The 16,768-nt window shown below is 35.2% G+C and overlaps 1 protein-coding gene across 4 annotated transcripts in view; it reads left to right on the forward strand.

The window, feature by feature from the left end:
- Nucleotides 1–16,768, forward strand: part of LOC114025896 (G kinase-anchoring protein 1) — a 62,121-nt gene that overhangs the window by 13,387 nt on the left and 31,966 nt on the right. For 3 of the 4 annotated variants that reach the window (XM_027839407.1, XM_027839408.1, XM_027839410.1), the window contains 2 exons: nt 1,944–2,087; nt 16,092–16,169. In XM_027839407.1, the coding sequence (XP_027695208.1) occupies nt 1,944–2,087; nt 16,092–16,169 (222 nt within the window). The remainder of the gene's footprint in view (nt 1–1,943; nt 2,088–16,091; nt 16,170–16,768) is intronic. The other variant, XM_027839409.1, reaches the window with a different exon arrangement.

A 16,768-nucleotide genomic window follows, 5' to 3' on the forward strand; every position in this document is an offset into this window, starting at 1 on the left:
CCCTCATTTAGAACATTTGGATGCCCCTATACTATTGCGTTGCATGGTTGTTACTTTTGAAGTTGAGAATGTGAAGAACAGAGTGTAGGGTTATATATCTGTAGTATTGTGCCAGTCATTTTTAATTTACAGATGAAGAGAATGAGATTCAGAAATGTTAGATGACATATTGAGGGTCAAAATAAGTCACTGGGAAAACCAGGATTAAAACTTAGGTCTTCTGATATTAAAATAGTACTTTATAAAAATTGTTCTACATATCAAATAATATGATGAAAGAGATTCTACTACAACACAACTTCCTCAAACATCATTTAAATTGGAATGTTTTCATGGTATCTCAGACACACTGGCAGGAAGAACAGGATGGAAACAGGTCCACCAGCAAGGAGGATTACTTGTAGAGCTTATGCCTAAGTATGGCTATAGCATGAACCCCAGTCCATTTCAAAGGCTTTATATAGTCTCTTCTAAATCAGACTGAAAAGGAGAATGAAATTGTCAGCTGTAGCATCTGAGCCTAAGGAACTTCTTTCCTTTTCCTATAGCCACACTTACTCTGGATCCAAATTTTTTATAGTTTATGCATAATAACCTCCTTGACTGATACCTCTTTTCTCAGTCCATTCTCCCTGCCAGTCTGTCCTATATACCATGAAAATAATGCAATTAAAATATGTGAGGTAATTGCACTATAGTAGAAGGAACATACATATTTATTGTTTTCTCGGATCTTCATCAGTATCTCTCATTAGTGAGGCAGGTTGTCAGGTATTAATTTAGAGCTAGATGACTTGAGTTTGAGTTTTGGGTTTGAGTCCTGGCTTTGCTCCTGATGAATAGTTTGACCTTGACTTAATTCTTCAGAGCCTCAGTTTCTTCATCTGTCAGTTGGAAAGAATACCTAATACCTTAACTGGGTTTTTAGGATCAAATGAATAATCTGGGTAAAGCACTTGGTAAGTTATGAAATGTTATGTAAATATTATCTTAATAATGGTGTTTGGATTATCTTGAGAACTCTGCTATGGCTCTCATCCCAATTGCCTTAAAAGTCAAATGAAAATTTATGATCCTGGGTTTTTTGAAGCCTTGCATTTTTCCTCTCTTTCGCTCATCTACTTTACCTTGACTTTTAAGTGGAAATACTGTGTAATTTTATATTGACTTCAAGAATTAATTCCTCTATTCATCACATCCAGGATGTCAGTGTTCACTTTACCCAGGGTTGATCAGGTTGTTAAGCAAATTTTTGATTTGTTAACCATTTAAGAGTAACTCTTCTATGCCTTGTAGTTGTATCTTAAAATCACACAGGTTTTTCTGTTCTCCAGTCTTAATAACTTTGTACTTTTAGAATAAAAGGAATTAAAGAATTGATAAAATAGCATTATGGCATGATTATTATTTTAATTGTCATTGTCAACCCACAAATACTAGCAAATTGGGACCTACAATAATGTTTCATTATTATATTCTGCTTTTTCATTTGTAAAAATTAGATTAGATTTGTTTCAGTTCCTTCTAGGTATAAATCCTGTTAATAGTGTAATAGTTTACAGTATACTTTGAATTATGTTGTAAGACCTTGACAACAAATCTGTGAAATTAAATAGTGAAGATATTCTCTTTTTTACAGATGAGGAAGTTGGGAGTGCACACATGTAGATAAGTCATTTGCCAAATGGCACATAGCTCCTTATTAGTTTTGAAACTGGAATTGAAGTATTCTTGATGCCAAATCCAGTACTTTTACCACCTATATCTCACTACCTCTCAAAGTAACATTATTAGTGCCCACAAAGATTTTAGCAAACACAATAGTTATTTATTTGGTTTTAATAACTGATTGACTAATCAGGATAATTTAAATTTCTAGTCACCAATAACCTAGAGTTTAATTAGCTGATAGCAATACACATGCTTTGTTATTGTCCTTTCAGCTTAGAAATATTGCTTTTAAGAAGATTCCCCAGAAATCCTCCCAGGTGGTTTGTAGCTCTCAACATGAGCTTTCGTTGCCAAACCCGGTACAGAAAGACTTACAAGAAGAAAATTGGCAAGAGTGGAGACAAAGAGATGAACAGGTACAATTTTCCAGATTATTATTTTTCTTCATTCTTTGGTGGAATTACTAATGTGAATTTGTGAATTTCAAGTTAACATAGAAATGAAATGTTAACAATAACATATCTTCATCTTTACTACCACTTTGTCAATGAATAATTGTAATTATACATATTCTAATGGAATGAAGTTTTTTACAGCTTTGTATAATTCCTTAAAGTTGTGCTATTTTTTAATACCAAAATTCCATCACAGCTGCCACCATGAAGTATTATCCTCTGTATCTATATTAGATGAGTCTAATCTTTCTTTCATGTTTGAAGGAACCTATAATGAGCTCTTCCTCCTTCCCCTCTCCTAATTTTCTCTTTTCCAAGTTAAATCTCAATTTCTTATACCATTCCTTATGTGACATAGTTATGTACTTCTTGTGTCTTATCTTCCTCATTAGATTGTAAGCCCATTGTGGATAAGTGCCAAAGAAAAGCTTAGAGTGACATGAGAGATTTGAGGGGGGAGGGATGATTAATCCATAGAGGATTAAGAGAAGGCATTTCATGGAGGAAATGTCACTTGAACTTGGCTTTCAGCTTGAAGAAATGGAGGGCAAATGAATTCAAGCATGTGGGAAAATGCATCTAAAGGTGCTGAGAAAAGGAAGGAAGAGATCTGGGAATGGAAAGTAGTGTCATTTTGTTAGAATGTAGTATGTATAAGGGAACTAGTATGAAGAAAGGGTGGAAAGGTAGGAAGAAGGCACATGCTGGAAGGTTTTGAATACCAGACTGAGAAGTTTCTGCTTTAAATAATAATGGGAACCCATGAAAAGTTTTTAAATTTTTGATTAGAATAGTTATATGATAAGATGACGTGAAGTATTAGATTGATTGTAGAAAGGAAAGACTAAAGGAAGGGAGGAAAAGATGAGATTACTAGGGGAGAGAAAAAGAGTAGAAGAGAGCTTTAGTGAGTACCTCTAATTTGGGAAGTAAAAGGAGCTAGGAGAAGACAGCAATGTTCAAAAAGTGTACCAGTTTTTAATTTCTTTTTTAGGAAAGGATCAATATTTTCCATCTTGAGGGGCACTGTCTAGTATATGCAAAACAATTGTCCTCTAATATACTTCTCTCCTCAAATGGATTTCTCTGTAGACTTGTGCATGTTTTTGATATATAGTGCCTACTCCACTCCCTCTCTGTTAGATTTATTTCTACTGAAAGTATGGTCTTTCATTGCCAAATTATAATCATAACTCCTTTCCCACGAAGTCTGTAGTAAAACCGTAAGTTTTCATTAAAAATTCAAGCTCATTTTATTAACCATACTCCGTTTTGGTATATCCAGTCGTGCGTAAGATGCAGTATACCTCCAGAGCGTACCAGCAGTTAGTGACTCAAAGCTCTGAGCATCAAAAATTCTTCCAAATTTGATTTGAGGCTAGTTATATCAGTTTACCTAGGAGTATAGATAGCAAATCCAAGCACATAGTCTCTCACTGCTCTGTCAATCAAGTACTGATTCTACCAAGCAAGTAGCAGTACAACGTACATTGGAAACAAAGCATAGTGCCACAAAATAAACACAGTACACCAACTGCCTAGTCAAACATCTTTTATTTACACATATTAAATCACATTATGAGTCAACTGTTTTAAATAACTACAATCCTTCAGCACTGTAGGCAACATTGAACAGTGTAGGAATTAAATGTGTTTAAAATTATTTAATATCATTAAAATACTATTGCCAAAAAAAAGTTCCCTATAGAAGTAAGTACTTGAAACATTTCAGGATTTATATATTCACCTGAGTGTTGTTCCTCAAATTTGTTTTGTGAAGATAGGTATTGTTCTAATTGTTAGATTGTTGTTTAGGAGATGATATTCTTTTTGATGAGTTCTTCATTCAACTTGGTGAAGTTAAAGCGTATAAGCCTTTGGAGTCATCGAGAGGAGTTTAGTATCTAGTGTGGATATATGCCTACTGGCACTTTGCTTTTAAGACACAGGAACCTTAGGGGCAGCTAGGTGGCACAGTAGATAGAGCACCAGCCCTGGAGTCAGGAGGACCTGAGTTCAAATCCTGCCTCAGACACATAACACTTACTAGCTGTGTGACTTTGGGCAAGTTACTTAATCCCAATTGTATCACCAAAAAAAAAAAAGACACAGGAACCTCAAGATGGTTGGTGGGCTGGGTCTCAAAAGAGTGAACTCTTACCAGAGGAGTTGGGCCCTTTGCCCTGTCTTATTTTCTTGTCTGTCTTTGTTCAGAAGACAGACCAGCACAAAGCAGAGTAGATCTGAATTGGGGCAGGAGGGGTGCTGAAGATAATCTCTGCCTATGTGGAGTTTTCTCCTTACCAGGAGCAATTTGATAGCCACTATTTGTAGAAACACAGACGTAAACATAAGCATACACACTTGCACACAGCCTAAGATAGTAGTTATGGGTGGTCCACTGGCAGTGTTTGTGAATCCCAACTTCTGTGGAGGACAGGGCAATTTCAAATTCCCTAAGCAGCATTATCCTATAATCTAGCTTTTTAAATAGAGAAGGGAGATTGCCAGGGTAGATGGGAAGTTTTGGAGAGTAGTCTCGTAAAAACATGACTTAACAAGTTGAGACACTTGAACCTTCTAGAAACATGGGATTTTGAGCTGCAGTCCACAAACTTATTTTTTATATTTTCAGTAAACAGTTACTAAGTACCTATAATGTGCCATGTACTGTGCTCAATACTTGGGTATACAATTAATAAAAAAGACATCCCTGCCCTCAATGAGCTTGCAATCTAAAGATTTTTATAACTATTTTATATAATTTTATATATAATATATTTATATATCCTATATTTACATATATGTAATTTTAAAATTATATAATTTTATATAATTGATTTCCTTTCCTATATGTTTTGTTTTATTCATTTAAAAGCATTATTCGGTGAAGGGCTTTATATATAGGCTTTATCAGACTCCTAAAGGGATCAATGACACAAAAAAGATTAAGAACTCCTTAAGAGAAGGGGATTTTCTCATGCAGTATGCTTTATGGAGAAGGAAGGGATTCATCCACATACAGTTCTGTTCAGCATTCTATTTGGAGAACAAAGCTAGTAAGTTATTCATAGTGAAGTTTCAATGGGAAGAGATTGCTTGTTCAGCAGCCCCCAAAGTATATTTACCTTCTGGGGAAAGTCAAGATAGGGTGGTACTAATGTTAGTTGTGAACTCTGTAGATGGAAAAAAAGAGACCAAGACGTCAAAGTGTTGTTTCATAGCATCCCAGTGTGAGTTCCCTTCTTGGAGAAGTCAATGAGCTATTTGAGTACTCTATGTTTTATTGTGTGTGTCTGTATGTGGACTCTTGTGTCATTTGTATCATAAACATTTTGTAGGATGAAATAAAAGTTATCCTGTACCCAGTATATATTTGGTACTTTGTTTGTAGGGGAGGTGAAGGCCCAGGCCCCTTTTACCCATATTTGGAAAATTCAGACACATACCATGTTGTGAATATACTAGATTTTTCTAGAGAAACTGAGGTAAGAGCTTTGAGCCAAAAAAAAAAATATTTTTAGATTAGTTTTTTTCAATTAACAAGCTTTTATTTTCTCTCACTTTTACTCTTCCCTCAAAAAGAAAAATACTCTTGTATCAAATGTCCATAGTCAATCAAAACAGATTCCCACATTGGCCATGACCAGACATTTATGTCTCATTTTGCATATTGAATCCATCTGTTAGAAGGAGGGTAACATTTTTCATCTTTTGGTACTGTAGAATCATGCTCATTCATTGTGTCAGAGTTCTTAAGTCTTGCAGAATTGCTTGTCTTTACAATATTGTTGTTTGAATTGTTAATTTTGTTCTGCTCATTTTCCTTTGCATGAGTTCATTCAAGTCTTCCCAGATTTCTCTGAAACAATTCCTTTTCATCATTTCTTATGGTATAGCGTTCTATTGCATTCATCTACTATAATTTGCCCAGCTATTCCCCAGTTGATAAATATTCCTTTACCTGACAGATGCTTTAGTTTGTTTTTATCTTTTAGTGATTCAGAGCATTTTTCATGAGACTACTAATAGCTTGGATTTTTTTCATTTGAGAACTACCTGTTTATATCTTTCAGTCACAGCCAACTCTTTGTGACCCCACTTAGGGTTTTCTTGGCAAAGATACTAGAGTAGTTTACCATTTCCTTCTGCACCTCATTTTACAGAGGAGGAACTGAGACGAATAAGGTTGAGTGACTTGTCCAGGGTCACACAGCTAGTTAGTGTCTGAGACTAGATATAAACTCAGGAAGACCCATCCTCCTGACTACAGACTCAGTACTCTACCCACTGAGCCACCTAGCTCCCTCTTACATCTTTTGACCATTTACTAATTAGGGAATAGCTCTTTTTCTTATAAATTTGTATCAGTTACTTTTATCTTGGAAATGAAATTTTTATTAGAGAAAGATTTTTTGCTTGCTGCAAAGATTTTTTTTTTGCCCTAAGCATTTGGCTACAGTCAACCAAAGAGATATCATGACCTTTTTTTATTGGGGGGGAGGGGTGGGGGGGGGCAGTATCAGTCTCCAACATCAAGCTTAATTTGTGTGAACCAGGGCCTTTAGGGCCAGGGGACAGCCTGGGTCCCAGGCCACATAATGATACTGCTATTGGTTTAATTTTTTTTTCCAATGTCTTCCTTTGGAATTATGTTCTTGAGCTTTACCAACTAGATTAAAACAATTAGACTAATTAATTTTTAGTTATATTATCAGAAAATAGTTATGTACTGTATTCACCGGTTGCATACTTGAATCTGATTGCTTTTTATAAAAATAAAAACTAATCCTCAAAGAATGAAGTTTCACTTCATTAAGGATATACTAAAGAAAGCTGTAGCCTCTCAAATGCTGTTAAGTTTCCTTCTTCTTTCTGCCCCTTCCATTTCCCAAAATGTCTTGAATAAATTATACTTTTGAATGGATCAGTGCTCATTTGGAAATATAAATTTTGGCAGGTATATTTGGGGAAAAAACAGTTATGGTACTTTATACTTACAGTTAAAGCTTCCCAGTTTGTAGTGATTATCACCATTATAAGGAGAACAGAAGCAAAATAAGAGTGGAATATTTTAGATTCTCCTTATTGTTACCCATTTTAGCATTACCCTCTCTACCCCATGCAGCAGTCCTATCCCTTCTTGGTTCCTTTTCTTTTCCCCAACTCAGCTATATAAAACCTCTTTGTTCTTACCATTTATTGCTGGACTCAGCACATTCTGAGCTTTAGCATTCCTGACACTGTTCTTATAGGATCATGCTACTCATTTATATTCATCCTAAATTAGTTGCCTTTCTATACATGTCTCGTTCAGAAATAAGTTTGTCAGGGAGTTTTCTGTGCACCCATTTTTCCTCTTTGTTCTTGTGTGTTCAGAATTTCATTCTTGAGAGTTTTCTTTTTCTATTGAGCCAGCTTGCCCTGTGATAAATTAATTAATTAGCCCATGGGACCCTCTCTCTAGACCCTCCAGAATTGATTGCCCTAAAATAAAGGATGCATATCCCATTATGCCTGGCTTTCTTCTCTCTCCTTTTTTTTTTTTAAAAATCACATTCCATGATATAGTAGTCATTTACTTCCAAGGTTCCTGTCAATGCGAACGTAAGCAACAAGTGCCACGTTATTCAGAATTACCCCTTATTTTGCAGCCTTTTGAAGGATGAAATCATAGTTAAGACAGTTCACAAATATATCACCTGCTATCTTGCTTTTGGCAGAAAATAAGAGTACCAGCCCAAGTCTGTATAGTTAAAGCCTAACTTCTTTCTACAATGTTAGCCTTCCATGCCAGATTTGTGATTTGTTTTCTGAATTCCTCATCTCATTCTTCCTTTCTAGGTGATCTCTAGTGTGGTGCTTCTGTGTGTTTTTCTGGTGATCCTCACTGTTTATTGATTGTTCTCTACCATGTTGCTATGTTCAGGTTCCTAACTTTCCTCACAAGTATACATTATTAATATGCAAGGTTATTCACCCTGTTCTTTTGTCTGTTTTCTCCCTTTCGAGTATAAGTTATACTTTTAATAGCCAAATTCCAGTTTTGAGTCCCATCCTTTGCTGTCTGTGATATCTATAAAGTCAAGTTTTCTTCTGACCATTAGTTCACCCTGTTTATAACCCATACTTTGAGCATTTATATATAGACACATGAAGCCATGGATTTTGTTGTTGTTTCTGTTCTTGGCATTTGTTTCCCATTAATTACTTATCCTGTCTTCTGTTCTTCCTGTATAGTATCTACTACTCTTCATTGTATGAGGCTTCTCAGATCTATGCAGTTTTCTCCTTCCTCTTTCTGTCAATTATAATCTAGACAGGTATGGTTTTTAAGAGATGTCAGGTTCATTCCATCTCTTTACAAGAGTCCAGCATTCTTGTATTTTAATCCATGATCCAAGAATCTAAATTCAGTTCTCATATGCTATCATTTTAGCTGCCTTTTCATTTCCCAAATCTTTTTTTAAATCCCATATTTTTAATCAATATTGGTAGTGAAAATTCCTTTGTTCCAAGGTGCCTAGGACATCAAATCATTAGCAGGGCTTCCTTGGTTCTTTCTGGTGACATCATACGCCCTTCATGAATTACCAGAACTGGGGAATGGTTTTCAGTTCATAGACTCATGGATTTAGAGCTGTAAAGGACCTGGAAGTTTTTTTAATCTCCCTCTCATTTTGCAGATAAAGAAACTGAGACCCAGAGAGGTTGTGACTTGTCCAGGGGTTACAAAGGCAATAAGTGGCAGAGATTAAAATTCGTGTCTTCTGATTCCAACTACCATGCTCTTCCCATTGTACCATGAGGCATCTCAAGACTTCTCCTGAGGTTCTCTGTAATATCCCATATATAAAGTAAAAAGCAGAAAGATAGTAGACCTCTTTGTTTATATTCGGTTGATCGGTAGCTACCTCAGTGTATCCCTTGCAGGTAGTTATCAGTTATGAAACACTTCTTCCTCTGACCATTATTAGACCATTTCTCCCCTATGTATATACACCATTATTCAGGAATACGAGAAGCCTCATATCCACATAGCCAAGGCCACTTCCTCTTTATTTAATTGTGAACTCCTCAAAGCTAATCTGGATTGAAGGCATTCTTTGGATCAGCATCTATTCAGAGCCACAGTTTACAACTTCCACTGATACTGCTTTTATGCCAAACCAGAGGACACATTAATTCAAAGCAAAATCTATTAAGTTATATAGAATAACAAGATAGAACGCTCCACCTCAGCCCCCAAAGGGGCATAGCCTCCCACAGAATCATATGTTGGTGGATGAGGGAAAATATGTAGTCAGGACAATTCATTCCTCTAAGTGTACATCCTTATTAGAGCTCCTCCCTACCTCCAGAGCTGTCATTACTTGCGTCATTTGCTGGTCTGCTTGGCCTAGCTAGGATAAAGCTACTGTCCCAAAAAGGAGTGGTCACATCTAAGCCATAACCTCTGTGTTGTTCTTGCTCTCCTGTGAATTAAACCCGTAGCTATACTGAGGGAACCAGCCAGTCATTCATTCTTCCATCTATCCGGTTTTTTTCTGTCTCAGTGGCCACTCTCCTAGTCTTGCTTTTTATTCTGGTTGAGGTAAGACAATTACTCTAAACCCCCAACATGTTATGAAAATTCTCTTAGAACTTTATATAGCGTGACTGGAATCAGGAGCAAATCAGGAATCGTGGAGCAAAATGAAGCTGGTATCTTTTGTCCTTCCTTCCTGCTTCCACCAAAATCATTGCTTCCCCTACATTTCATCTATAGCTCTAAGTGATCAATGGTCCTTTTTCTTTTCTTTCCCTTACTTCTCTATGGATCATTTTCCTATCCTCCAATCTTCTCGTTTAGTGCGAATTTCCTTCTGCCTCTTTGTATCACTTCATTTTTTGAAAAAAGTGTTTCTCTTTGAAGTACTTCTTCTGTTCTTTTGAGACACATTTAGTTCTCCCTGATAACTTGGAGTGTAGAAATATATTTATCCAGCCACACAATTACACATTAATTATAACAAAAGTACATGCTAAATATCTTAGTCTTAACATATAGGAGGTTCAGGGTGGGAGTAGAGTATAAATTAGGGAAGTAGGGAAAGTTATATGGAAAAAGTGGCGTTTGAGTTAAATACTATAATAGAAATATCGCAAGGTAGTGTTGATTCTAAATGAATGATACAGACTATATATGTGCTTTATAAGTTTAGAAGGAGGAGTACTCACTGTAGATTAGCGTGATCTGGCAAGGTTTCAGAGATTGGGGGATTTGAACTGAAACTTTCAATACTGTTAGGATTTACATAGGCAAAGAAGAGAGAAAAAAAACCACCTTGGGAGTAGGGCTAGAAGAGGCTAAGCAAAGATTTGGAAGCTGAAAAGCGTAAGGTTTGTTTAGGAGATAAATGATAGGACGCAATATAAGATGAATAGTACACAAGAATAGCAGTGCTGTGGGGCACCTAGGTGGTGCAGTGGGTAGAGCACCAGCCCTGAAGTCAGGAGTACCTGGGTTCAAATCCGGCCTCAGAACAAACACTTGACACTCACTAGCTGTGTGACCCTGGGCAAGTCACTTAACCCCAGTTACCTTTAAAAAAAAAAAAAAGAATAGCAGTGCTACTAAATGAGATCAGAGGAGTGGCAGATTAGCAAATCCTCCCACCGGATTCTCCTTTGCATTTTGATATCCATTACTATAGTGGGATGGGAATGTGGTCTGCCTTTCAGTAAGAGAAATGTTCATTTAACAGTGAAGGTAGATAACTTTCTCTGTAACTTAAAGAGTTGCCACAAGTACTGAGAAACTAAGTGAGTTGGTCACTCAACTAATATATTTCACAAATATTTTTTATTAATCTGTTCCTCTGAGTACTCCTCCCATTAAGCAAATTTTAAAAATGCCTCAGTACGTATCTGTTTAATCTTGAAAACAAATCCCTACCTTAGCCATGTCTGAAAATGTGTCTCTTTATGCATTTTAATTTCACATCTCTTTCAAAAGGTGAGTGGCGTGTTTCAACCATTCTTTTGGACTCATGGTTGATCCTTGTGTTGGTCAGAGCTGTAACATCTTTCAAAGTTGCTTTTCTCTATAACATTACCATGTGTATGAGTCATTTGCCTGGTTCTTATTTCACTCTATGTAAGTTCATAAAATTTTTGCCATTTCATTTAAAATTGTCCATTTCATCATTTCTCATGCCCCAGTAATATTCTGTTATATTCATCTACCACAATTTCTTTATCCTAAATCTGACTCTGACTCTAACCTTTAGTTTCCAATTTTTTACTACCTTGAGAAGAGCTGCTATAAATGTTTTTGTACATGTAGATCCTTTTCATCTTTCTTTGATGTCTTTGGGGTATAAGCCTTGTAGTGGAATTCATTCACTCTTACTGGTAGTGATTAGTTCATATTAAGCCTCGTGACAAAATAAAGAATAAGAAAGAAGTCTGTGGCCAGAATTTCTGATGTAACACTTAACTCTTCTGTGCCAATCTTCAGACACTAAAATATGTAATAAGTGATGTAAATAGGTGAATGTTCAGGGCAATTCAGTGCTTCATTCACATACTGGAAGAGTCTTTAAATGGCAACAGGCAGTTGATTACAAATGTGTGTCTATGCATGTATACATTTTCTGGCAAGCAGTATTAATTTGTGTACTTTTGTACAGGAAAGGGCAAGTGCAAAAATTGGAAAAAATATATACTTTTACACATTATAGAAAGAATAATAGCAACCATAAATCATTAAAAGAATTGTGGCGGCCGTAGTTGAGTAGTTGCTGCCACATAAGCATACATCTCTCTTCTGTGCCTGCTTGATAATTTATAGTCAGTAGATTGAATAAAATTATATTTGTAGTCTCTATCAAGGAATCTTTAATGATTAATATATGCCTGGGAAATTGATTGTTGAGGAACTTAATAATAAAGGTGCATTTTGTGATATAATATGTCAAATCCTTTTTTTAAACAACAAGCAGCAGACAGTGGGATTTTGTAGTCTTTGTACATTTTGGTCAGTTTGGGAATTATGAAGTTATCTGCTGTGGAAAATTAATTTGTAAAAGTCTGTATTTCTCATACTTTGAAGGATACCTTTGATATAGATATAGAATTGCCATAAAATTTTTGTAGAGCTGAGAAAATAGGTATCTTTTCCTCTTTTGTATCCCTGAATGCCCTCAAAATGTGTTCCCTTTCTGTACATATTACACCACATATGCTTGGGTTACTCAACTGCTTTTCTCATCTTTGTCATTTTAAGACAGTCAATACTATTAGTGTTTCCAATAGACACATTGAACAGAAGTGCTGAATACTACATGAAATAACAGAAGCATAATAGCCTGCTAAGCAGGACTCACATCTTGTTAAATTAGCTTCCTTAAAACTTTGAGTACAGTAAAGATTCATCTTGGAGTGCAAATTAATGCAGTTGGGTTGCATTTGTGAAGGAGTTGGCATCTTCAAAAGGTTTAAGAAAGTAACTACTTAAATTCCCTTAGAAATCTTACCGGTATAGTCCTTTCTTGTTCTTGAATTGACATGCTAAAATGAACAGATTTTACAAATCATTGAACAGAGGGAGCATCAATGTAAGCATGCAGTTTTAAAATTGTGCTTCAGTATATGCTATGTCTAAAATAACTGGATCAGAATTATTGCTTAACAGATCATGTTATAAAATACAAAGATCCCTAAGGAAACTTCAAATTATATAAGTATCATTCTTCTATTATATATAATTTATGTAGTATAAGCAAAAAGATTTATAAAAATAATGCCTCCCTCAGGAATTTCTCAAATTCCCAATATTTCCCCATATCTACGTGCATGAGTGGAGGCAGTTTTAATTTTTTGCATCGACAGTGTTAAATGCTATGAATTATTATTGATAATGAGGAATGAGAAAGGGATAATTTTGAAGCTGTAATCAAAGCCATTTAGTGCTAGTTTAAAAATAGAAAAGTAGATCAGTGGAGCAGACTAGATAAATAAGAACCAGAAGCAATTAAAAGTAGAAGTCTGCTGTTTGATAAACCCAAGAATATTAAAATTTTGGGTGGAAGGTTTGACAGAAGCTGCTGAGAAAACTAGAAAGCAGTTTAACAGAAATTAGGTTTAGACCATGTATCATAATAAGCTCCATAAGCATGTACAACCTAAATAATGGTTACATCATATTTTTTAACAGAAAACTCAAGGAGGTACCTTTTACACCTATAACTTGAGGTAGAATTTGTAACCAGTTGGGGTGATAAAATATTGTATAAAATACAGAGTAGACAGTTTGAGTTATTTAAAAGGCTTTTTTTTTTTTTGTTAACAAAAGCAGTGTAGGTAGAATAAGAAGAGAAACTATCAACTGAAATGGGGGAGGGGGTTGAATCTTTGCATTAAGTATCAATAATAAGTCTGGTATCCAAAATATTGACACAAATGTAGACAATTAAGAGCCATTCTCTAATAAGAGGTCAAAGGATATGAACTAGATGCAAATTATTTGTGACCTTATGAAAACATCCTCCAAATTACTAATAATAAGAAATAGATATTAAAACAATCCTTCTCACAACTAACAAATTGGCAAAGCTGGAAAGAACCAGGAATAGTGTTGGAAAGGCTATGGGAATATATATTAATATATTGCTGGAGCTAAAATTGGGCTGTTATTTTGGGGAAAAGTTTGGAAGTATTTAAGAAAAGTCAAAAAGGGTTCATACCCTTTCACCCAGTAATTCGCTCACTAGTGAGCATGTACTCCAAGGATATCAAAGACAGAAGGAGAGATCCAATAGGTCACAATATTCATAACACTTTCTGTGGTAGCAAAGTACTGGAAACAGTGGATACCCATTAATTTGCGAATGACTGAACAAAATGATGTAAGAGTAATAGACAATTATACAGTATGAAATGATGAATAAGAAGAATTTTAGAGAAACAAGGGTAGTTCTTTGTGAACTGGTAACAGGGAAATGTAAGCGAAACCCAAAGAACAATATACACAATGACTACAGTAATATAAGTGGGAAAAAAACACTAAAAGGAAGCCAAACTGAGTAATTATACAATCTGATAATGGTTCAGAGAGAATAGTTAATAAAACATCTCTCTCCTTTCCGCAGAGAGGCAAAGACTAAGGAGGACAGACTATTGCATATGTTGTCAGAATATACAGATTACTTTCATTTAACTTTTTCTTTGTTATGAGGGAGAATTTATTTCTGGAGTTAATGGTAGTGAGGCAGTATATACCCAGAAATTTACTAAGATGTGGACATAGAAGTCTTATAAATTACTATATTTAAGAGCATTAGAAAAGGAGGCAGCTATGATGGAGTGGTGAACATGCTGAGCATGGAGTCAGGAGAACTAGATTCATATCCTGACTGACATTTTATAATCTGTATGATCTTGGGAAGGTAAATTCAACCCTCCGAGTCTCAGTTTCTTTGTAAATGGTGGTGATGATAGTTACACTACCTACTTAACAGGGTTGTTATGAAAAAAATTACTTTGAAATCCTTAACTGTAGAAATATGTTTGGGAACAATCTGGCAAGGAAGTTAATCACAGGCGATAGAGCCACAAAGGAGCATTAGAAATCATCTGGTCCAAATTTCTCATTTTAGGGATAAGAAAACTAAGGTCCAGAGGTTGGGACTTGCCCAAGGCTACACAGATATTCAGTAGAAGAGCTGGGATTACTACATACAGTTTTAGTAAAGAGAATGAAGGAAAGAGTGTAAAAAGTCCAATATATATTGAGCTCTAAGGAATTATAGAGGTAGTATGAGAGAATCACTTTCTGTATTAGATATATTCCTTAAAAATTTCTGTGCATGTTTGACACTTACTAGCTGTGTGACCTTAGGGAAGTCACTTGACCTTGACTGCCTCACGAAAAAGCAAAAAAAAAAAATTCCCGTGACTGAGATAAATACGCCTTGGACAACATAAAAACTGCTCTCTTGAATTATTTTAAGCAGTGTTTTGTATCCCCCACTACAGTCTTATTCTTATGCCTTGTAATGGGTGTAAAAGGGACTACTCATTGTCAAAGATATGCTAGTGAATTATAGTTTCTAGAAGATAATGGCCTATAGATATATGTCTCTTGCTTGTAGACCCCTGTACCCAAGTTCAGATGGGATTATCATCAAAGGGGTGATTACTGGGTGTTTTTTTTTCTGCAGTAAATGGCTAAAGACGGTGTTAGGATGTGGTAGAGTTGTGATCTGTGTTTGTAGATGAAGAAAATATCCACAATTATTCAGTTGCAGGTCTTTTGAGATAATATGCTATGTAATAAAGCTTAATAGTATCATAAATTTAGGGCTAGGAGAGGTGTGAGAGGTCATCTCATTCAGGTGAGGAAACAAACTGAGAGAAATGAAATGACCTGCCCAGGTCACAGATTAATTAAGCCAGAGGCAGGTTGTTCTCCTCTCTGTCTGTGTCATATAACCTAATCATCCTTGCTTTGAACAAAGGGTTTATTTCTAGGCTTTCTGGTTTGTTGTTTTAAATGTAATAAAGAGGTCAGGACTGTATAGCAAATTATTGATAGCCAAGGGGGGAAAGCAGATAACAAATTTGGAAGATTTTTTTTCCTTGATCAGTTTTCTTTGATAAAATAAAGGTACTTGTATTTTAGTCACATTGATTAATTAGTATAATCTTCTTGGGACAATTCTCCTCTGCTCTGTTTTTTTCCTCCCCTTACGCTTAACCTATTTGCTTCCTAATCTTGCACACATTTACCCTTTTTTTATACATTTATTATAGTGCCATGCAAATTGTAAGCATTAAATAAATGTTGGATTTACCTGGGCATTTGTTACATCGTACACATGCATATCATATATTATACACGTACGTTGAACATATTGTACAGTTTATAATGTTACTATTGACATTTGACTTAATCATAAGTCTCTCTTTCCTTACCTTCAGTTGACATCTGAAATGTTTGAAGCTGATCTTGAAAAGGCATTGTTGCTAAGCAAACTAGAATATGAAGAACACAAAAAGGTATTTACATTAATTCAGCTGCAGATTTTAGAAATGCATGTCTAATATTAAAGCGTTGGCCATCAGATTCTTAAGTTGAACTTTAAAATTTTGAGTCAGTTCTTTTATAACAAACTATTGTAGATGTTCTCATTCCTCCTAAGATGTTTAGAGAGAATGAAAAAAGGATGAATTGAACATTGTCTGTTTCTTTCAACATTGTTATTTTTAAATGAAGAAAAGAAATCTTTTACTTTTTTTTAAACTTTGTCTGCATTTTTAAATGAAGATGCGAAGTACTACACAATCAGTTTAATATAGGGACTTTAGAAAAGAGGGGAACCTTCTCTGCTGATGACCCCTTTAATTTGCAGTTAACAAAGGGCAAAGGAAACCATTTCTGACATTTTTGCCTTTGGGGCTCAGAATTTATAACTCTCACTGATCTTTAATATTAGACACTGTGTAGAGATGCTTCTTAGAGCTAATTTTTTTAAAGGAAGCTTTTAATGTGTACAGAAGTATTTTTAAAAAGAAGATTATTACTGATCAGCTTTGCTTAAATTAGAAAAAAATGCATTTCTCATTAAGTTGACCTAATTCTTCTAGGTTTTTTTTTT

Source organism: Vombatus ursinus, unplaced genomic scaffold (genome assembly GCF_900497805.2).
Source record: "Vombatus ursinus unplaced genomic scaffold, bare-nosed wombat genome assembly UNPS02014832.1, whole genome shotgun sequence".
Lineage (NCBI taxonomy): Eukaryota > Metazoa > Chordata > Mammalia > Diprotodontia > Vombatidae > Vombatus > Vombatus ursinus.